The sequence below is a fragment of the Hyla sarda genome, chromosome 12 (assembly GCF_029499605.1).
Source record: "Hyla sarda isolate aHylSar1 chromosome 12, aHylSar1.hap1, whole genome shotgun sequence".
In the NCBI taxonomy this organism is placed as follows: Eukaryota; Metazoa; Chordata; class Amphibia; order Anura; family Hylidae; genus Hyla; species Hyla sarda.
This window is the reverse complement of record NC_079200.1, coordinates 67,282,530-67,304,875: the sequence shown is the minus strand read 5'-3', so window position 1 is coordinate 67,304,875 and position 22,346 is coordinate 67,282,530. Positions and strand designations below refer to the sequence as shown.

General features: G+C 44.2%; 1 protein-coding gene across 1 annotated transcript; it reads left to right on the top strand.

Moving 5' to 3' along the window:
- Nucleotides 1–199: 199 nt before the first annotated feature.
- Nucleotides 200–21,659, top strand: LIME1 (Lck interacting transmembrane adaptor 1). The gene is made up of 6 exons (XM_056549358.1): nucleotides 200–333; nucleotides 4,141–4,275; nucleotides 6,254–6,308; nucleotides 7,405–7,492; nucleotides 12,026–12,348; nucleotides 21,155–21,659. The coding sequence occupies exons 2-6, from the start codon at nucleotides 4,163–4,165 to the stop codon at nucleotides 21,356–21,358; spliced, it is 783 nt and encodes a 260-aa protein (XP_056405333.1). The 5' UTR covers nucleotides 200–333; nucleotides 4,141–4,162; the 3' UTR covers nucleotides 21,359–21,659.
- Nucleotides 21,660–22,346: the final 687 nt, after the last annotated feature.

The following is a 22,346-nucleotide window of genomic DNA, read 5'->3' as shown; positions in this document are numbered from 1 at the left end:
CCTTTTGATGTCATGATGTGCAAGTCAAGGGAGTGCCACACCACAAGCGGCTTCCTGTCAAGGAGTCTTCATCCCTCGTCTGTCTTCATTTTTTCATCATCCCTCTCTGCTCTTCTTGCTCTCTCTATTGCTTCCCTGGGGTCTCTGGTTCTTGTGGCTGTGCACCATCTTATCCTCTAGGCATCAATATCTCCTATATATTTTGCATCTCAACCTTAACGCCTGCTCGCTGCAGTCTGCTCTGTCTTGCTCGCTCTCATGCTGCCGTAAAGTGCTTCCTTTATCTCCGTCTCATAGGGATAAGAAACCAATGGCTGGAGGTCCTTTGTAAAGGTAAGGATGCTATGATCAGTGGTGACATGATGACCATTGAGGCTGCCATTAATGGTCTAGTTATAAGTTATGAGTTTTAAGGACGTCCATTTTGCACTTTTTGAACCTTGGTGGGCGCCTTGACTTCTGACCTTCCATACATGGTATCTTCTGATGCAATAGTAGATGCTGTCACTGAAAACTCCCTTTAAGAGGAAAAATCTGGGGATTAAGCTAATATTTTCCATCCTATTGCAAATTTACTAGAGATTTGGAGAACTGGTGTCAGTAAAGAAGGCTGCTTAACGAGGAGAAGGTGGTGAAGTTATCACCAGATGAAGGTGTACTGGGGTACACATTGTCTGAAAATCTAAAAATTTATCAATTCCAGCCTTATGTACACTGCTCAAAAAAATAAAGGGAACACTTAAACAAGACAATGTAACTCCAAGTCAATCACCCTTCTGTGAAATTACACTGTCCACTCAGGAAGCAACACTGATTGACAATCAATTTCACATGCTGTTGTGCAGATGGAACAGATAACAGGTGGAAATTTATAGGCAATTAGCAAGACACCCCCAATAAAGGAATGGTTCTGCAGGTGGTGACCACAGACCACCTCTTAGGTCCTATGCTTCCTGGCTGATGGATTGGTCACTTTTGAATGCTGGCAGTGCTTTCACTCTAGTGGTTGCATGAGACAGAGTCTACAACCCACACAAGTGGCTCAGGTAGTGCAGCTTATCCAGAATGGCACATCAATGGGAGCTGTGGCAAGAAGGTTTGCTGTGTCTGTCAGTGTACTGTCCAGAGCATGGAGGCGCTACCAGGAGACAGGCCAGTACATCAGGAGATGTGGAGATGGCCGTAGGAGGGCAACAACCCAGCAGCAGGACAGCTACCTCCGCCTTTGTGCAAGGAGGAGCACTGCCAGAGCCCTGCAAAATGACCCCCAGCAGGCATCAAATGTGCATGCGTCCACTCAAACGGTCCGAAACAGACTCCATGATGGTGGTATCAGGGCCGTGATGTTCACAGGTGGGGGTTGTGCTTACAGCCCAACACCGTGCAGGATGTTTGGCATTTGCCAGAGAACACCAAGATTGGAAAATTTGCCACTAGCTCCCTGTGCTCTTCACAGATGAAAGCAGATTCACACTGAGCACATGTGACATTGTGGAGAACGTTCTGATGCCTGCAACATCCTCCATCATGACCGGTTTGGCAGTAGGTCAGTAATGGTGTGGGGTGGTAGCCTGACTGTGTCATTAGGTACCGAGATGAGATCCTCTGACCCCTTGTGAGACCATATGCTGATGCGGTTGGCCCTGGGTTCCTCCTAATGCAAGACAATGCTAGACCTCATGTGGTTGGAGTGTGTCAGCAGTTCCTACAAGAGGAAGTCATTGATTCTATCGACTGGGCCGCCCCCTCTCCCCAGACCTGACTCTGATTGAGCACATCTGGGACATCATTTCTCACTCCATCATGTCTCGCTTTAGTCCAGGTCTGGGAGGACATCCTTCAGAAGACAATTGGCCACCTCATCAGGAGCATGCCCAGGCATTGTAGGGAGGTCATACGGGCACGTGGAGGCCACACACACTACTGAGCCTCATTTTGACTTGTTTTAAGGACATTACATAAAGTTGGATCAGCCTGTAGTGGGGTTTTCCACTTTAATTTTGAGTGTGACTCCATATCCAGACCTCCATGGGTTGATAAATTTGATTTCCATTGATAATTTTTGTGTGATTTTGTTGTCAGTACATTCAACTATGTAAAGACGAAAGTATTTCATACCATAAGTTCATTCATTCAGATCTAGGATGTGTTATCTTAGTGTTCCCTTTATTTTTTTGAGCAGTGTATTATTAATGGGACTTTTACTGCACATGTTAGAATGAAAGAGCATAATGTTATCGCCTACTGTGGCCATAAAAGTCATCATCCTGATCTTAAATGCATTCAAATCAGAATTGTTATACAGAACTACCCCATTATCTCTTATCTGTTACCACTCTGCCTAGCCATAAGTCTAAAATGGGTTATTCAGTAGTAGAAAAACTGCTAAAACAGCTGCTTTCTTCCAAAAACAGAACCACACCTGTCCTCAGAATGTGTGACAGTATATGTTTGGCAACTGAGCTGCAGTATCTTACAAACTGGGGACAAGAGTGGCACTGTTTCTGGAAGAAAACTGCAGAAATTTGCCTCCCCCATCCCCGGTTTTATGATTACCTCTTCCTGGGGTCTGCGCTACTTCTGGCTCCGGCGGCGTCCTGAACTGTCACTGTGCGCTGGGTCACTGACTGTGACGTCGCGTTGAGGACATCACTCGTCATTGCGCAGCGCACAGCAACAGGCGGCGGCGGTCTCTGGCCAGAGGATAGGCAGGGGAAGGCAAGCGGCGGTGGTTGGACTCAGGACCCCAGGACAGGCAGGGGGAGAGAAGCGGGCGGCGGTCTCTGGCCCAGCAAAAGCCGCTGCAGTTCATTGATTTAAAGCACCCCCATTATCGGCAAAGTAATTGCCGATAACTTAGAAAATCTTGAATATCGGCCAAACCGATAATCTGTCGATCCCTAATTCCCATTCTTGTATTCAAGTCATGAGCTAAGAACCTTTTGGATGCTGAGAGTTGTGGCTGTTCAACAGAACTGCTGGTGGTTTCCCATTTTAAAGTTTATATTCACACGTACAGTATCCAGAGCATATTTGATGCACAGGATTTTAAACTGCTGATTTGAAGCAGTGTTTACATCAAACTCTGCAGCATAAAATCTGCAGCTACAAATCCTGTGCATCAAATATGCAAAGGATACTGTATGTGTGAATACACCGTAAAGCTGCAAACTCAGCTGCAAACATGACTTTTCAGTAGTTGTACAGCTACAACACCCAACATGCCCTAATAGCGTGGTCCCCATCCCTTGGCTCCGCAGCTGTTCCAAAACTACAACTTCCAGTAGGTTAGGAGCTGTAGTTGCGTAAGCCATGGTTTGAAAATTACTGCATTTATAGGAAATATCAGCATTTCATGGCCTATTACAATGGTCTCCAACCTGCGGACCTGCAGATGTTGCAAAACTACAACTCCCAGCATGCCCGGACAGCCAACGGCTGTCCGGGCATGCTAGGAGTTGTAGTTTTGCAACATCTGCAGGTCCGCAGGTTGGAGATTAGAGATGAGCGAACTTACAGTAAATTCGATTCGTCACGAACTTCTCGGCTCGGCAGTTGATGACTTTTCCTGCATAAATTAGTTCAGCTTTACGGTGCTCCGGTGGCCTGGAAAAGGTGGATACAGTCCTAGGAGACTCTTTGCTAGAACTGTATCCACCTTTTCCAGCACAGGAGCACCGGAAAGCTGAACTTATTAATTTATGCAGGAAAAGTCAGCAACCGCCGAGCCGAGAAGTTCGTGACGAATCGAATTTACTGTAAGTTCGCTCATCTCTATTGGAGATCTCTGCCCTATTATAAAGGGTCAAGTAAACCACAAGAAAACCAAAAGTGAGCTTGACCTTTTGAGTAGCATGCAGTGCTGTGTGCCTAGCGCCCGAAATAGCTGATAAAACCCTTCTGCTAGTACAGTCTGATGTGCTAAACCACATGTGCTGCAAAGCAGCACACCTGCATCTGCACAGGAAGTGGTAAAACAGCACAGCGCAAGGACCATGCCAGCTCTGCTACATTGCGCGCCTACAGCTGACAGCACAGAAACTGGAAATGATAAATAAATCATCCTCCCTCGAGCCTAGTCGCCGATATCCGATAATACGGTGTAACTGTTTCTTAATTTTTTTTCTTCTTTCCATACAGTCACTAAGCCAAGGTTGCCCCTATGTCTCCAGGTCTTGTCACCGCGGAGTCTTACAACCACATCCTTACTCCTCTCTGCTCTGCGATAGGGCTGTTCCTGCTGCTCTGCAGCCTCTGCACGCTCTGCAAGAAGAGGTACGTCCACTAGTATTAGCTAGAATGCTAAAGATATTTCTGAGAAAGCTGAATGACAAGCAGATTGGTCATTACAGCTTCGATAGTGCTGCAAACAGCCTATTGCGCAGTATGGGAACACTATTAGGTCTGGCATTCAGGAGTCTAGGAAAGCTGGATCACTGTAAGAAGCTATTTTCAAAGCATACACTATGAAAATCGTTGAGGCCCCAAGTTTCAAACTTTATTGCCCACAATACAAGGGCCACAGGGTACCTATACGGGGAGAGGAATAATTTGAAGATTCATGACCCCTACTAACTGGTGCCTCCTTAAAGGGGTACTCCGGTGGATCACATTATTATATATATTTTTTTTTTTTATGAACTGGTGCCAGAAAGTAAAACTGATTTGTAAATTACTTCTATTAAAAGATCTTTACCCTTCCAGTACTTTTTAGCAGCTGTATGCTACAGAGGAAATTCTATACTTTTTTAATTTATTTTTTTGTCTTTCCCATATTGCTCTCTGCTGACACCTGATGCCCGTATCAGGAACCGTCCAGAGCAGGAGAAAATCCCCATTGCAAACCTATGCTGCTCTGGACAGTTCCTGACACGGACAGAGGTGTCAGTAGAGAGCACTGTGGACAAGACAAAAAATAAATTAAAAAATAAAAGAATGTTCTCTATAGCACACAGCTGCTAAAAGTACTGGAGGAGTAAAGAATTTTTAACAGAAGTAATTTACAAATTTGTTTAACTTTCTGGCACTAGTTGATTTAAAAGAAATGTTTTAAAAAAGAAACCGCACCCTGGTGGAACACCCTAGAACGCTCATTTTTGGACAGGGTTTGCATAAACACCACCCTTTTTGAGGTCCAATTTGAGGTTTTTTTTCTTGCTGCAATATGTTTATTTTTTTTTTCCCCAAGTGTGCCAACATAGTGCCCACAGAGTAATTACTGGTGTACTAGTCCCCATATACTACATGACACCTACAGTATAGCGTTCTATTCCTCTAACAGGAAGTAACATATGAGTAGCCAATCAGCAGCCACCTGAATGTCGCGGTCACTTTCTGTCCTGTCCAATCATTTTGTTTCTTTAGGGTAGGGTCACATGCCGTATTTTGTTGCATATTTGCTGCTGCTTATTTTCTGACCAACTGAAGTCAGTAGGCAGCAAATTACACAACTGATTTTGCTACCCATTGACTTCAATGGGTAGGAAAATACACAGCAGCAAAATACGGAACGTGTGACCCTACACTTAAAGCTTACCTGTCACAGACCACACAAAAAATTGTATGTTACTCAGTACCTAATCTTGATCGTGTATATATAGGGTGAGATTCATCAAGGATTCAGAGGAAAAGTTGACCAGTTGCCCATAGCAACAAATCAACTTGCTTCTTTAATTTTTTTTTTTTAATAGGCCTCTGGAAAATAAAATAAGTGATCTGATTGGTTGCTATGGTCAGCTGGTCAACATTTCCTCTGCCCAGGTTTTGATAAATCTCCTCCATGAGTTTTATGTGTCTAGCACCTTTTTTTTCTCACAAATACCTTCCATCTGTTTCTCACTTGCTTTGTCATTCTGTGCTTTTTAGGGGGGCAGGGGGGGGGGGGAGTCCTCACTCTGCATGACTCAACTTCCTCCTTAAGTGCTGGGTCTCTTGATCCAATCTCTACATGCTGCTTTGTAACCCCCTCCTCCCTGCTGCAGTCTGATAGGACAGGAGTGAGCATAGAGTAGTGCAAGCCCCACCCTCACTTACTGGACTTTATCCATGCCTGTGGACGAAGATGATGCTGCAGCCAGACAGGATTGTGTTCTGGACTGTATGGGGTGTTTTTTTTTTATTTTTTATTAGCCATGATTTATATAAAAAGGAAATAACATTTGTTATGACGTTTATTAGAATGTTTTGCCAAGATGTACAACACATAAAAAGTTTTTGATTCTGATAGTGCCCGTTTAATTTTCTCATTGATTAGGAAGAAGAGGAGGATGAGGACTGTATGTTCCGGTGGAGTTGCCCTTGTTGACGTGGTAAATGGGTATTTTCATTGATATCTCTGTCTCAGGGTGGATGATAAATTATTACAAATCTCCTCCCATTCTTTCCCAAAGTTGTATTGATTTCTATTGTAAGCTAGGGAGAAATTCTCTCCTTCCTTCCTTTACTAATTTAATGAACACTGAACTACATTTCCCAGCATTCATTGTTTAAAAAGAAAAAAAAAAGAACAGACCTTATAGTGCTGTATTCCCAAATGTTTTGTTTTCCAGCTGTTGCATAACTATTCCCATGATCTTTCAGCACCGGCTCTCAGGGCATGATGGGAGTTAAAGTTTTTGCAACAGCTAGAGGGCTCCACGGTGGGGAACACTGTTCTACGAGAGAGGGCTCTAGTGTCTGATACGTCCCTGATACTATTTTTTAATGACTGTCCTGAGAAGTTATCATAGGTTTTATTCTTTTACTGCTAACACCAAAATATTCATATGTACCATCAAAGGATAACACCACCCAACAAGACTTATCTGTTTCTTAATTATGATATCCCCATCCCCATAAAAAGTGATCAAACTAAACAGAGGCTGTAGAGTTATATACATTGCCAAAGTAAACCTTATACTGACCATAGATGTTTGGACAAGGTTTCCCTGACAATGGGTTACATAGTTACATAGTTACATAGTTAGTACGGTCGAAAAAAGACATATGTCCATCACGTTCAACCAGGGAATTAAGGGGTAGGGGTGTGGCGCGATATTGGGGAAGGGATGAGATTTTATATTTCTTCATAAGCATTAATCTTATTTTGGGTTCATCACATGATGGCCTTGCTGAGAACCTCAGTGATTGACGGTGATCTGTGGGTAAATCTGGCAAGTGTTCAGTTCTGCTTTAGTGCCCCCACAGGGCAAATAGATAATTACAGTTTCACACATGGGCTGTCTTTATAATGCACAGATTGTTGGGTCTTCCAAAGTGGGAGATGCACATTGTACCATGAATAAATGCTTAAAGTATTAAACAGTAATGGAGCACTGGTCGGATTAGGTGGAAGAATTGTCCTATTGTCAGCCATATTAAAACCTTTATTCCGAAAGATGTGCATTGATCTTTTGCCTCTTACAGACATTGCTCCGTCAGACTCAACTACGATCACTCAGCAAGTCTGACACCAAACTGCATGAAATCAAGAGGCCCCGACCAGTAGACCCTCGTAAGTGAGAATCTCTAAGTCTTCCACTTTCTAGTCTATAATGGTTTAAGAAAGCATGTCCACCTTTATGCGCAACCTCAATATTTAAAACTAGTACAGTCATTGTCTACATAGATAAAATGTATGTAGCATTTACTGATCCTGAGTAACATCCTGTATTATACACTAGAGCTGTACTCACTTATGAAAAGGCGCACGTGGGATAACTCGCTATCCACTGCAAAAAAGTATCCACCATAGCATAAAAAAAAATTTGAAAGGCGTAAAAAAACAGTGCAATATAATAGAACAGAAAACCAGTGTACATATAATGATAAATGTCCCCCATTGTGTACATACATTATTTATCCTGCACTTATCCTGAGTCCTGTATTATTCTCCAGAGCTGTACTCACTATTCTGCTGGTGGAATCACTGGGAGGATTGATCAAAACTTGTCCAGAGGAAACGTTGCTGAGTTGCCCATAGCAACCAATCAGATCGCTTCTTTCATTTTTGTTAAGGCCTCTGAAACATGAAAGAAGCGATCTGATTGGTTGCTATGGGCAACTCAGTGAGTACATTTATTACATTAACCATATTATTAGGTTAGAGAAGGGTATTTATCTTAAACGGAAAGCCATGCACAAATTTGAGCTCATTTGGGGACCATGGATTGATACTCCAGGTCTGCCTTCTATATATTTGCGGAGGACCCCTATGGAAGTATTGTTGGGGGTGGGAGATAATTTGCCTGTTTTTGTTTTCCGTTGTCTTCTCTGTGTCGCTTTTGTCATATGTGTCTTATGGTCCTTTGTTTGTCCGGTACGCTGATTTGTTTTGGAATTGTGACTCTTTCTGTGCTTCTGAGTGGGGCTCTCCCTGTGATTTTTCGTAACCTCTTATGGGTGTGCTCATCCGCATTTTCTGCAGACTCTTTGGGGTGGTGACCCTCCTCTTTCTATTATTGTGGATCATTTAATCTTATTTTTTCCACTCTGACTGTACCATGTTTATGCAACTTATGGACTAATATTGCACTATTTTTCTATTTGAAATTTAGGGTACTCGGGGGTGGTTGTTTTATGTGGGGGGGGGGGGTTGTGGTTTTGTTGTTTGGTTGTATACTGCAAAAAGTTCAATAAAAATGTCTGATTTAAAAAAAAAGAAAACATATCCTGTACTGATCCTGAGTCACATCGTTTATTATACTCCAGGGCTACACTCACTATTACATATATATATTTTTATATATATATATATATATATATATATATATATGTATATATGTATATATATATATATATTGTGTGTATGTATGTGGTGTAGCATGTCACAGAAAATTATTAGGACTATAGTAATGAAATGTACTGGTTGCCAGGTAAGGGAAAAGAACTAAATACGTTTTTACCATATGAAACTACACCTCCCAGTATGATCTGAGAGATATAAGAAGTGGTAAGGATATTCTGGGATCTGTTGTTTCACTAATCATCACTGAGGAACATATACTGTATTTTTTGCCGTATAAGACGCACTTTTTCTTCCCCAAAACTGGGGGGGGAAAAGTTGGTGCGTCTTATAAGGCGAATACAAACCTATCGCGGCGGTCCCTGCGGCCATCAACGGCCGGGACCCGCGGCTAATACAGGACACCACCGATTGCAGTGATGCCCTGTATTAACCCTTCAGACACGGCGATCAAAGCTGACTGCTGCGTCTGAAGCGAAAATAACACTAACCCGGCTGTTCAGTCGGGCTGTTCGGGACGAGGCGTCCCGAAAAGCTTACAGGACACCGGGAGGGACCTTACCTGCCTCCTCGGTGTCTGCTCTGTGCCGGGATCCCCTGCATGGCCGGCGCTCTCCTTCATCGTCATCACGTCGTCGCGCATGCCGTCCCGTCTTCCAATAGGAGCGGCGTGCATAGCGACGTCATGGCGGCGACGGAGATCGAGGATACCGGGCAGCAGAGACGTTCCGGAGTGACGGGGACACCCCGGGGACGCGGCGACAGCGATGGAGGGCGACATCCAGGGCAGCGGTGACAGGTCCGGAGCGGCCGGGACACGTGAGTATTATCTCCTATACCAGTGGTCTTCAACCTGCGGACCTCCAGATGTTGCAATACTACAACTCCCAGCATGCCCGGACAGCCAACGGCTGTCCGTGCATGCTGGGAGTTGTAGTTTTGCAACATCTGAAGGTCCGCAGGTTGAAGATCACTGTCCTATACTTTACTTTGTATTTGGTTCAGAATCTTTATTGTCTAGATGCCGGAGCGTCTTATATGACGAAAAATACGGGTAAGTGACTGGTGGGACACAAACAGGCAGAATGCACAATTCGGCATCCTGTCAAAAGAGATGCAGGCATATACCATGGCGTACTGGCATTCAGTTTAATGGCATGAACATAGCCAAATTTTTACTACTTTCAGGCTGTATGAAAGGTATGAATGGTGCTTCTGCTAGTACACTGCCCTTTTGACAGGATGCCAACGTATACCTTTGAACTACCATGTTAATGCAGTATAAACATAGCTATGTTCACGCATTTCAGACAAAAAAAAAAATGGCTGGAAATATTGACCAAGAACTTAAAGGATTTCCAACTTCGCGATTTGTTTTCCGACTAGCTCCTTCCTGTCTGCAGCCACAGGAGGTGATCGGAAAAGCGACAAGTAGCCATAGTGGTGAAGGTATGCAATTTCTATAACTCCTACGTAGCCCTGTGAGCTACGCCATTTATCGTTGATAAGTTTTACACAAATTGCATAATATACCCGCTTTGGCTGCTTTTAGGTTTTTGCACCCAACTGAAACAGCGAGGTGGGAAACTCCCTTAATAGTAAAATTAAAAGGGGTTAAAAAATACGCTCACCAAGCTCCACCATATTGGCTGTAGGCTCCGTAGCAATCAAACCAAAAGAAGAAAGCCAGCGGTAAAAGAACTCTTCCCTTTATTGTATCAAACCGATAAAAACAGCTTCTTAGCACAGGACATCATAAACAAAAGAAGCAAAGGTAACAGCACTGGACGTCAGCGAGCATGACACGTTTCAGGTCATGTGACCTTTTTTCAAATGCACTTGAAAAAAGGTCACATGACCTGAAACGTGTCATGCTCGCTGACGTCCAGTGCTTTTACCTTTGCTTCTTTTGTTTATGATGTCCTGTGCTAAGAAGCTGTTTTTATCGGTTTGATACAATAAAAGGGAAGAATTCTTTTACCGCTGGCTTTCTTCTTTTGGTTAAAAAAAAATGTTTTACTGCAATGGCAAAAATACTGAGTGTAACCATTTTCTCCAGTTTCTTTTTATTATAGACTTATTTATTGCAGCAAAGAGACAGGGTTAACCTTTGCAGTGCCTACAGAGATAACAAATTCATTAGCTGAGGGAATTCAGTGTAAGGTTTAAACCGTCTGCTACAATAAATAAGGGCTCATCCACACTACAGACATTCAGCCAGTGGAATTCCACCAAATTATTTGGTGATGGGACCACGTGGACATTATAATTCTGCAGTCTGGACAGAGCAGCAGAATCCCATTAAACACAAAAGGACTCTCCTGCAAGCGAAGTTCCACCAGCGGAGTGTCCGAAGTGTGGACGAGCCCTGGAGAAACTGGAAAAACAAAGAGCGGAGATCACTGTGGAAGCCCAGCCCCCCCTTGCCTCCTTCTAGTGACATCACTTGCTGCACTCACTATTCTGCTGGTGGAGTCACTGTGCACATACATTACATTACTTATCCTGTACTGATCCTGAGTTATATCCTGTATTATACTCCAGAGCTGTACTCATTATTCTCCTGGTGAGGTCACTGTGTACATACATTACATTACTTATCCTGTACTAATCCTAAGTTATATCTTGTATTATACTTCAGAACTGCACTCACTATTTTGATGGTGGGGTCACTGTGCACATACATTACATTACTTATCCTGTACTGATCCTGAGTTATATTCTGTATTATACTTCAGAGCTGCACTCACTATTCTGCTGGTGGAGTCACTGTGTACATACATTGCATTACTTATCCTGTACTAATCCGAAGTTAAATCCTGTATTATACTTCAGAGCTGCACTCACTATTCTGCTGGTGGAGTCACTGTGTACATACATTACATTACTTATCCTGTACTAATCCGAAGTTAAATCCTGTATTATACTTCAGAGCTGTACTCACTATTCTGCTGGTGGAGTCACTGTGTACATACATTGCATTACTTATCCTGTACTAATCCTGAGTTATATCCTGTATTATACTCCAGAGCTGCACTCACTATTCTGCTGGTGTAGTCACTGTGTACATACATTGCATTACTTATCCTGTACTGATCCTGAGTTATATCCTGTATTATACTCCAGATCTGTACTCGCTATTCTGCTGGTGGAGTCACTGTGTATATACATTATTTATCCTGTACTGATCCTGAGTTACATCCTGTATTATACTTCAGAGCTGTACTCACTATTCTGCTCACTGTATACATACATTACTTGTCCTGTACTGACTATAAATCTACTTATGTATTCTCACTCCAGAATTGAGGCCAGTCAGCATGGATCCGCTCTACCACTCCCCACAGTGGCCGATTCCCAATGCCCCATCTACTGAAGATGCCACCTACTCGAATTTAAACTACAATCCTAAGAACTCCCTGTATGAATGTGTGGGGCTCCAGGCAGAAAAAGAACCTTCATTGAGTGAGTCTAAAGTCAACGTGGTCACTGCTGAATACGCCTGTGTGCGGAAGGTGAAAAAAGTGTCAAACCAGAAAGCCACAGACCCAATGGAAGAGGAGAAAATCCAACCACCAGCATCGTCTCATGAACCCTGCCTACCCAACCGACCAGATGACCTGACCGTATGTGTTGCCATTACTTATATCACTGTTCCCCAACCTTTTGGTCTGCAAAAGTACAACTCCCATCAAGACCTAAAAGTCTTTAGGATCCCTTGTGGGAGCTATAATAGTGGACGTATTGGTGTTTATCAAGCTTTAAAATAATTTAGAACAGCAAATCCTATTCAAATTGTATCTGACTGCATATAATGCATCTTTCTATAGATCTGCCCCTGTGGGTGGTCATATTGGTGTGTTCCCAGTTTTCCAAGAGTTAAAAACAATCCCATGTAACTTGTTCCTACCTAACTATATAGTTCTGCTGCCCAGGACTCTGGAAAAGCTGAGTGACAGTCCTCATGGGAGCTGTAATGGAGGACGTTAGTGTGTGATCCCAGCTTTTCAAGAGTTCAGAAAAACAAATCCTATTGCAATTGTATCTACCAGCGTATAGATCTGCCACTACACTCCAGACTCTGGGAAATCCTAAACCTATATTGTTCCAATGTGGTGACAAGTCTACCTAATTATACATCATATAGGAGTATGTTTGTGATAAGTGCTGTTCGGGACTCTATGAAAGCTGGATGACAACACTTTTGGGGATTCTTATGATGACCATATCTGTTTTCATCCCAGTCTTTCCATGGAACAGATAAAAAACAGCTGAATAGGATTTTATATCCAAAAAGTCATAAAAACAAATATAGACCAGGGATCCTGAAATTGTGGCTCTATAGCTGTCAGGGCATGCTGGGAGTTGTTTTGGTGAAGCTGGAAAGCCATATATTTCGAAGGCAGTCGGGGCATGATGGGAGTACTAAGGTTGCAACAGCTGTAAAGTCACAGGTTGGGGGTCACTTTGCCTATTCTGGAGCACTGGGTAAAAACCAGTCTCCTGGCATGTACCAGTCTCTCTCATACTGGGTGGAAACTAGTAGATGTACAGTGTTACCTCAAGCCTCAGCAATGTTGCAAATGGGATCCATACGTTGCTAAAATACAGTTTCCTGTGCATTTGTCTTTGGCCGGGAGCCATGTTCTTTTTCTCTTAGTCTCCTGCGGTTTTAGTTTTTCTGTGAAGTTTCTGGTTTCATAAATTCCATCATGAAATAATTTTGACAGAATCAATCTGCTATAGAGACATCAGATAATTCTAGCAGGAGCTTTACCGTAGGTTTTTAGGTGTGTTCACCAAATAACGTCAGAAAAATCAGAATGAAACATTATGGGCATTTGAGCATTTTTTTTGTCTATGTTTTGGCGCAGTTCAGGCGTAAGCAGAATATTTAGTGACTTTTATGCGTCTTTTGATATAGACAGTTTCACTCTTTTTGCCTACCCGTAGAACTTTCTTTTGGACCATGCAGTGGTCACATATTTATCATTTGCGACTTTTGTCAAAAGTCTCTATTTTGTGCGTAAAGGTACTTTTTTAGGCGCAAAGCTACACCCCCTACCAGTATCCCCTCTACCTTCCACAATTGTCCCACTCCCCTTCTATGAGCTAAGCACGCGCCATAGCTGGGTGGTCCTGGCGGCTATCTGCCACCAGGACCCATCTCTAATGCCAGACATCACCAATCACGGTGATGCCTGGCTTTAACCCCTTAGAAACCCGCAATCAAATTTGATTGTAGTGTCTAAAATGCAAGAAAAATGTCCCGGCAGCTCTGTGAAAGTAAATAAAAACACCTAATCTGCCAAATTCAGGACCCCGGGAAAGTGTCTACTTCCCTCCCTCACAAGCGTCTACAAAAAGTGTATGTGGTAGTTTTTCCCACCACAGCAGATCTGCGCAAAATTCATCATCCTGCTACACCCACCACCCAAATAAATGTGGGAAAATAGCTCTACCATAGACATTCCTTGATAAATCTGGACCTATGACTTTCTGGTTACCTACTCCTTTATGGCTGACCAATAATCTAGAATATTTAATAATCTCATTTGTTTTAAGAGGCTGCATTTGAAGCTCATATAGAATCTGTACCAGCTGTCCCTACCCCTGCTGCATCGCTACACATTAGATGAACAATGGCAAAGTCTGCTACTGCTGACTGTTTAATGTGTGTCGTGGTGTCCGCAGATATCGGGGGGGGGGGGGGGGGGGTGTAAGGTTCAGGTACAATGGTCTCAGCATGACCAGTCTTTAGTTGCCACTGAAGAAAAGTGGTTGCCAGAGGAGACTGGATAAGAAAGTGGAGTCTAGAAGAAACCGAGAGAGGTTTGAAAAGAAGCCAGAACAGCCTAAAGGAGGGATTTTGGGATCTGAAAGGGGTTCAGAGAAGACTGGATGGGATGGAGGGGTCTGGATGAGGGACAGAGGGGTCCAGGGGGGTCATTGGATGGACCTTGGAGTCTGGATGGGGGAAAGAAGGGTCTAAGGCTAAGTTTCCGCTTGTTTTTTTGCGGGAAAAATGCCAAATCTGCCGCATGGCGTTTTTTTGGCCAAAAACACTGCGGCCAGATGTTAGCTGTAAATCAATGAGAAATCGCAAAATTATTTTTCCACTTGGCGTTTTTCAGTTTGGCATTTTTATTTTTATCCTTTTGGAATTTTTTCAGTTTTAGCGCCTTGGTGGTTTTGCAAAGTCGCAGCATGTTGAGCCAATGGCGTTTTTTTTCTCCCATAGAAGTCTATGGGAGTAAAAAAACGCCAAGAAAAATGACGAGGGTTTTAACTTTGGCGTTTTTGCAGGCGGTTTTTATTCTTTTTTTGGACTTTAGCGATCCAAAAAAGTGGTGGAGATACCTTTTTTAATAAAATTTCATAGGGTACCATTAAAAAAATAAAATAATATATATATATATATATATATTAGAGGTGCACCGAAATGGAAATTTCAGAACCGAAATGTAACCAAAATAAAAAAAAAATTCCGGCCGAAACCGAAAATGACTTCTCCCCGTCTTCTGGTAAAATGCAGCGCTCCGCTCATTAGATTAGATTCCCCCACATTAGGTCGGGAGTTCCCCCACATTAGGTCGGGAGTTCCGCCACATTAATAGGCAGCTCCCCCACAATAGTAGGCAGCTCCCCCACAATAGTAGGCAGCTCCCCCACAATAGTAGGCAGCTCCCCCACAATAGTAGGCAGCTCCCCCACAATAGTAGGCAGCTCCCCCACAATAGAAGCAGCTCCCCCACAATAGTAGGCAGCTCCCCCACAATAGTAGGCAGCTCCCCCACAATGGTAGGCAGCTCCCCCACAATGGTAGGCAGCTCCCCCACAATGGTAGGCAGCTCCCCCACAATGGTAGGCAGCTCCCCCACAATGGTAGGCAGCTCCCCCACAATGGTAGGCAGCTCCCCCACAATGGTAGGCAGCTCCCCCACAATGGTAGGCAGCTCCCCCACATTAGGTCAGCATTTCCCCCACAATAGTAGGCAGGTTCCCCACAATAGTAGGCAGTTCCCCCACAATATTAGGCAGCTCCCCCCAACAATATTAGGCAGCTCCCCCCACATTTGTAGGCAGCTCCCCCCCACATTAGGTCAGCAGTTCCCCCACAATAGTAGGCAGGTTCCCCACAATAGTAGGCAGTTCCCCCACAATATTAGGCAGCTCCCCCCACAATATTAGGCAGCTCCCCCCACATTTGTAGGCAGCTCCCCCCCACATTTGTAGGCAGCTCCCCCCCACAATATTAGGCAGCTCCCCCCCCAACAATAGTAGGCAGCTCCCCCCCCCCACATTTGTAGGCAGCTGCCCCCACATTTGTAGGCAGCTGCCCCCCAACAATATTAGGCAGCTCCCCCCCCCCCCCACAATATTAGGCAGCTCCCCCCACATTAGGTCAGCAGTTCCCCCACAATAGTAGGCAGCTTCCCCCCACCCCACAGACATAAAGCTTCCAGCCATATACAGTGTATGGCTGGGGGCTGTATGTCTGTACTGCTGCCCCCACAGTGATCCGGTCACCGCTCCTCCGGCCCGGGGTCACATCTACTGCTATGGCCTATGGACCATAGCAGTAGGTGCCGGGACCGGAGGAGCAGTGACCGAAACACTGAACAAGATGACGCGGTCACTTACCAGGCCCCGGCCAGCGTGCGTTCTCCTGCGACGATCCTGCGGTCCTCCTGCGTCTCTATAGTTGTACGCACGGGACGTCAGTGACGGGGAATGGTGAGTGACCGGCGGACATCCTTATGTATGGAAAAGATTTTTCGGAACACAGGGATGTCCGGAATAGGAATACTTCTTTTTATGTGCCCGGGCCGGCTCCCGTGTGTGGCTGCAGGCGGGGGCCGACCAGAGCATATAACAACTAATACTGTATACTAAAAACCAGGGGGCCTCCAGCTGTTGTGAAACTACAACTCGCAGCATGCCCGGACAGACTTTGCCGGTCCGGGCATGCTGGGAGTTGTAGTTTCACAACAGCTGGAGGCCCCCTGGTTTTTAGTATACAGTATTAGGTTTTATATGCGCTGGCCGGCCCCCGCCTGCAGCCACACACGGGAGCCGGCCCGGGCACATAAAAAGAAATATTCCTATCCCGGAGAGCGCGCTCCCCCAGATGTTGCGCCCGGCCCCCCCCTGCACCCCCCACGAGTGCCTCTGCCACTGGCAGTGTTTGCAACTTGTGCTGTGGGCGGGCAGGGGAGGTGGGTCATTATCGGCACATTTTTTGTTGTTTCGGCATTTCCCCGAAACAGCTATTTTCGGCCGATGTATCGGCCGCGGATATATCGGTGCATCCCTAATATATATATATATATATATATATATATATATATATATATATATATAAAAGATACAGTAGTGATGGAAAAAAATGTATGTAACAAAACTTATCTTTTTTATAACAAAATTTTTATTAATTTTTAAAACAGGGATCAATTTATGTGTGCGGGCAGGGCACTAAATATGTAGGCGACAATAAAAATGTAGTGTGTGTGTGTGTGTGTGTGTGTGTGTGTGTGTGTTTTTCACTTTATTTTCTTTATTTTTTAGGTAGTACTACTACTCCCAGCATGGAACACACTGTTCCATGATGGGAGTAGTAGTACCTGCACTAATTGACAGATCACCCAGGTCTGTTGCGATGCTTCTGTATAATTTATAGATGCGGGCGGCCGCTCTTCTATGGTCCCCTGCACTGCCGTATATATACACCTATTCATATTTCCCGCAGAGAGCTGTGATTGGCCAGATGGTTCCAGCCAATCACAACTCTCTGTGGGAAATATGAATAGGTGTATATATACGTCAGTGCAGGGGACCATAGAAGAGCGGCCGCATCTATACATTATACAGGAGGATCACAGCGGGTGTAAGGAGTGACATCCGCTGTGATCTTTCCTTAACTGCAGGTACTACTGCTTCAAACATGGAGCACACTCTGCTCCATGCTGGGAACTGTAGTACCTGCATTAATAGACAGATCGCAACAGGTGACGCAACTGCGATCTGTCTATTAATGCAGGGATTACAGCTTCCAGCATGGAGCAGAGTGTGTTCCATGTTGGGAGTAGTAGTACCTGCAGTTAAGGACAGATCACAGCGGGTGTCACTTCCGACACTCCATGCCTATCTATTGCAGAGATGCGGAGAGGCTTTCTCCTGTGCTCCGCATCTCTGCACTATACTCCGGCCAGTGATGTGAATAGAACATATTCATATTTCCCTCTGAGAGCTGTGATTGGCTGCAACCATCCGGCCAATCCCCACTCTGGGCGGAAAATATGAATGAGTGATGTTCTATTCACATCACTGGCCGGAGTACAGAGCAGAGATGTGAGCGCTGTAAAGAGTCGCTCCGCATCTCTGCTATATTATGGACGATTGCATCGGGTGTCACAACTAACACCCAGAGCTATATGTCTATTAGTACAGGTACTACTACTCTCATCATGGAACTGTCTGTTCCATCCTGGGAGTAGTAGTACTACCTAAAAAAAAAATTGAGGAACATTTTTTTAAACACACACTTTATTAAAAAATTTTATTTCGTTATAAAAAATATGAATTTCGTTAAATACATTTTTTCCCATCACTACTGCAGGAAAATGTTTTTTTTTGGGTGAGGGAGAAGTCTGGGGGAGGATTGAATAGTCTGGCGAGGTGCCAGAGTAGTCTGGATAAGTTACAGAGGAGTCTAGAAGAGGACAGATTAGTAATGATTACATAGCAGTCTGGAGGAGGCAGGGTAGTTATGAGCAACAAATGGGTGTGGAGGGGTCTGAAGTGGACAGAAGAGAATGTATGGAACAGAGGGGTCTAAAAGGGTGACTGAGTCTGAAGGTGACTAGATGGGACAAGAGTCTGGAGAGGTTACAGAGTAGTCTAGAAGAGGACAAAAGAATCTTGCGGAAAGGAACAGAAAAAATGGAAATGGGCAGGGTGTGTAGGTGTCTTGAATAAAATTTTGAGGAGACTGGATGGAACATGGGTACAGAGCAGTCTAGAGGCGACTAAGTGGGTTAGAAAAATCTAGAGAAGACTAGATGAGACAGAAGAGTCTAGAGGGGTTACAGAGGAACCTGGAGGAATTGGAGTAGTCAAGTAGGACAGAGAAGTGTGGAAGGGTACAAAGGCATGTGGAGAGGTCTGGTGTGGACAGAGGAGTCTGGAAAAGACTGGATGAATATATATAGCTAATGAATGATATTTTGACAAATAAATAGGTTGGTCAGAGGGAAAGTATGGGCTATGGGTTCACTTCCTCGGAGTACCCCTTTAAGGGCTGAAACTGGTAGGTTTCCTTAAATTTCTCCTGTGGTTAAACGGACTATTATTAGCTACTATTTTTGTATGGAATTTTTATTCAAGAAGGAAATAAAGCTGTAGTTACATTATATTTAGCAAAACAAAAAAACTGGATGTCCAGCGCCAAGGTTCGTGCAAAACAGATTATTTAATGCTTAAAATGCCATAGCAGGGGTCATAAAGTGACGCGTTTCAGGTGCGTTTCAGGTGCGTCATGTACGATTAAGGGTGCTAACGCACCTGAAACGCGTCACTTTATGACCCCTGCTATGGCATTTTAAGCATTAAAGAATCTGTTTTGCACGAACCTTGGCGCTGGACATCCAGTTTTTTTGTTTTGCTAAGTGGTGCTGCCTCACACAGTCCGTGCGCCTGGGGCCCTGGAGGGTGAGCTGAGAATTCCATTACATCCTCTGTTTACATTATATTTAGTATCAGCTGCATATTTGCTGCTGCGTATTTTCCTACCCATTAAAGTCAATGGTTAGCAAAATACGCAGATGATTTTGCTACCCATTGACTTCAATGGGTAGGAAAATACGCAGCAGCAAAATACAGCATGTGTGTCCCTACCTTTAGGCTAGGTTCAGACTACGGAATCTCCAGGCAGAAAAATTCCGGCCCGGAGATTCCGAGTACGGCCAGCGCTGACTGAATAAGTCGGCGCTAGGACAGCGCGGACACTGCAGTCTCCCATAGACTGCAAAGTGTTCCGCGAGGAATTCCGCCTGAAGAAAGAGCACCGCCTTTCTTCAGGTGGAAATTTCTAAGCGGATTTTCCGTTTCACAAATTCCGAAGTGTGAATTTGTGAACGGAAAACCATTCACTACACTAGACATTTTAGCAAGCGGAATTTCTGACGGAAATTTTACGTCTGAATTTCTGTTGGAAATTCCGTAGTCTGAACCTAGCCTTACACTGAGTGCTGGCTGTGCATCATTGTCTGGACTTTACTAGCAGGAGTAGTGGTCTGCTGTGTGAACGTTCAGATTATGCTTTCTGTATGTACCCTATTTTTCGTCATATAAGACGCTCCGGCATATAAGACGCACCCAATTTTAAAGCATAAAAATCTAGAAAATAAAGATTCTGAACCAATTACAATGTAAAGTATAGGACAGTGATCTTCAACCTGCGGAGCTCCAGATGTTGCAAAACTACAACTCCCAGCATGCCCGGACAGCCAACATGCTGGGAGTTGTAGTTTTGCAACATCTGGAGGTCCACAGGTTGAAGACCACTGGTATAGGAGGTAGTACTCTGGACCCGTCACCGCTGCCCTGGATGTCACCCTCCATCGCTGTCACCGCGTCCCCGTTGCTCCGGAACGTCTCTGCTGCCCGGTATCCTCGCTCTCCGTCGCCGCCATCATGTAGCTACGCACGCCGCTCCTATTGGATGTCGGGACGGCATGCGCGACGACGTGATGACGACGAAGGAGAGCGCCGGCCATGCAGGGGATCCTGGCACGGAGCAGACATCGAGGAGGCAGGTAAGGTCCCTCCCGGTGTCCTGTAAGCTGTTCAGGACGCTGCGATTTCACCGCGGCGGTCCCGAACAGTCCGACTGAGCAGCCGGGTTAGTGTCACTTTTGCTTCAGACGCGGTGGTGAGCTTTGATCGCCGCGTCTGAAGGGTTAATACAGGGCATCACCGCGATCGGTGATGTCCTGTATTAGTCGCGGGTCCCGGCCGTTGATGGCCGCGGGGACCACCAGTTTTAATGTGTGTTTGCCGTATAAGACGCACCAACTTCCCCCCCCCCCCCCCCCCAGTTTTGGGGAAGAAAAAGTGCGTCTTATACGGCGAAAAATACGGTAGGTGCAGCTTCCCCACTGACAATGTTTGCCAGAAAAATAGACTTTTTGTGGGAGATTTATCGAAACCTGTCCATAGCAACCAATCAGATCGCTTATTTCATTTTTCAGAGGTCTTTTCAAAAATGAAAGAAGCAATCTCCCCCTTTATGGTTCCTGATTAGTCACGTGTAGTACTGCATGTGTCCAGCAGATGGAAATCTAACCATTCTTCTCTATACAGAAATCTAAAGTAAAAAAGCGGGAAGCAAGAGAAGATACATTTTTGCATTTTTTTTCTTTTCTCTTACAGCTCGAAAGCATGTACTCCAAAGTGCAGAAGAAAAAGAGGCCACCGGGAACAGAAAGCACTGAAGGGTTAATACAGACGTGCAGCCAAGATGGTGGTCAATCCGAGCATCCAATCTGTCATCCTGAAGAAAACCTGTATGAGAGTATAAGCGAGATGAGCAGCCATCACACTAACTGCAGCACTGCTTTTGACTGCTACGCTTAAAGGGGCTCTTTTGGCCTTATTTATCAAAACTGTCTTTGTTGCCCATAGCAACCAATTAGAGCTTGGGTTTCATTTTACTAGAGCAGTGTGCGAAATTTTAGCTAAGCTCTGGTTACTATGGGCAATAATAAATAAGAACTATTTGGTGGGAATAATTCAAATTTAAAACAAGATAAGCTGCCTCTGTTGCCCATAGCAACCTATCACAGTGCAGCTTTCATTTCATACTATGATCTTGAAAATTTAAAGGGTACGTTTCATCAAAAAAACTTTTGATATATTATAGATTGATGTATGCAGAATAAATTTCCAATAGCAGGTTATTAAAAAATATGCTTCTTTCTATTTAATTTTCCACTTTGAAAAAATGACCACTAGGGGTCTCCCTACCAGTCCTTTTTTTTTTTTTATAGATTTCAGACTCATGCTGGAGTCCTAAATCTGACTGCAGCCGGGACACAGACAAGCAAAGCACTGCTCCCTGGCAGTGAGCAGTGCTGAGTTTGTCTGTGTTCCGGCTGCAGTTTGAGATGAAGGACTCCTGAATGAGTCTGAAATCTATAAATAAGGACTGGTAGGGAGACCCCTAGTGGTCATTTTTCAAAGTGGAAAATTAAATAGAAAGAAGTATATTTTTAATAACATGCTATTGGAAATTTATTCTGCAGACATTAATCTATAATATATCAAAAGTTTTTTTGATGAAAGGTACCCTTTAAAGCTGTGCTATGATTAGTTGCTATGGGCAACAAAAACCATAAAATTGAAGCACGACAAGTACCCATCATCTCGCTGTAGCATAAACAACTACTTATTGGCTATGTTCTCGTGACTATAACACCCCATGCAAAGTAGCTGAAGGCAGACATGTTGCTCTATTATCTATCAGTGCTTATAAAAGCTATTCACCCCCTTTTTATGTTTTTTAATTTTTTTTTTTTATATGCTATTGAAACATCTAATTCCGCACTGGAATATTCTATTGTTT

Coding starts and splice junctions, on each gene's coding strand:
- LIME1 (XM_056549358.1), top strand. CDS start 4,163: ATGTCTCCAGGTCTTGTCACCGCGGAGTCTTACAACCACATCCTTACT. Junction 6,309..7,404: donor GAGTTGCCCTTGTTGACGTG/GTAAATGGGTAT, acceptor TGCCTCTTACAG/ACATTGCTCCGTCAGACTCA. Junction 7,493..12,025: donor GCCCCGACCAGTAGACCCTC/GTAAGTGAGAAT, acceptor TTCTCACTCCAG/AATTGAGGCCAGTCAGCATG.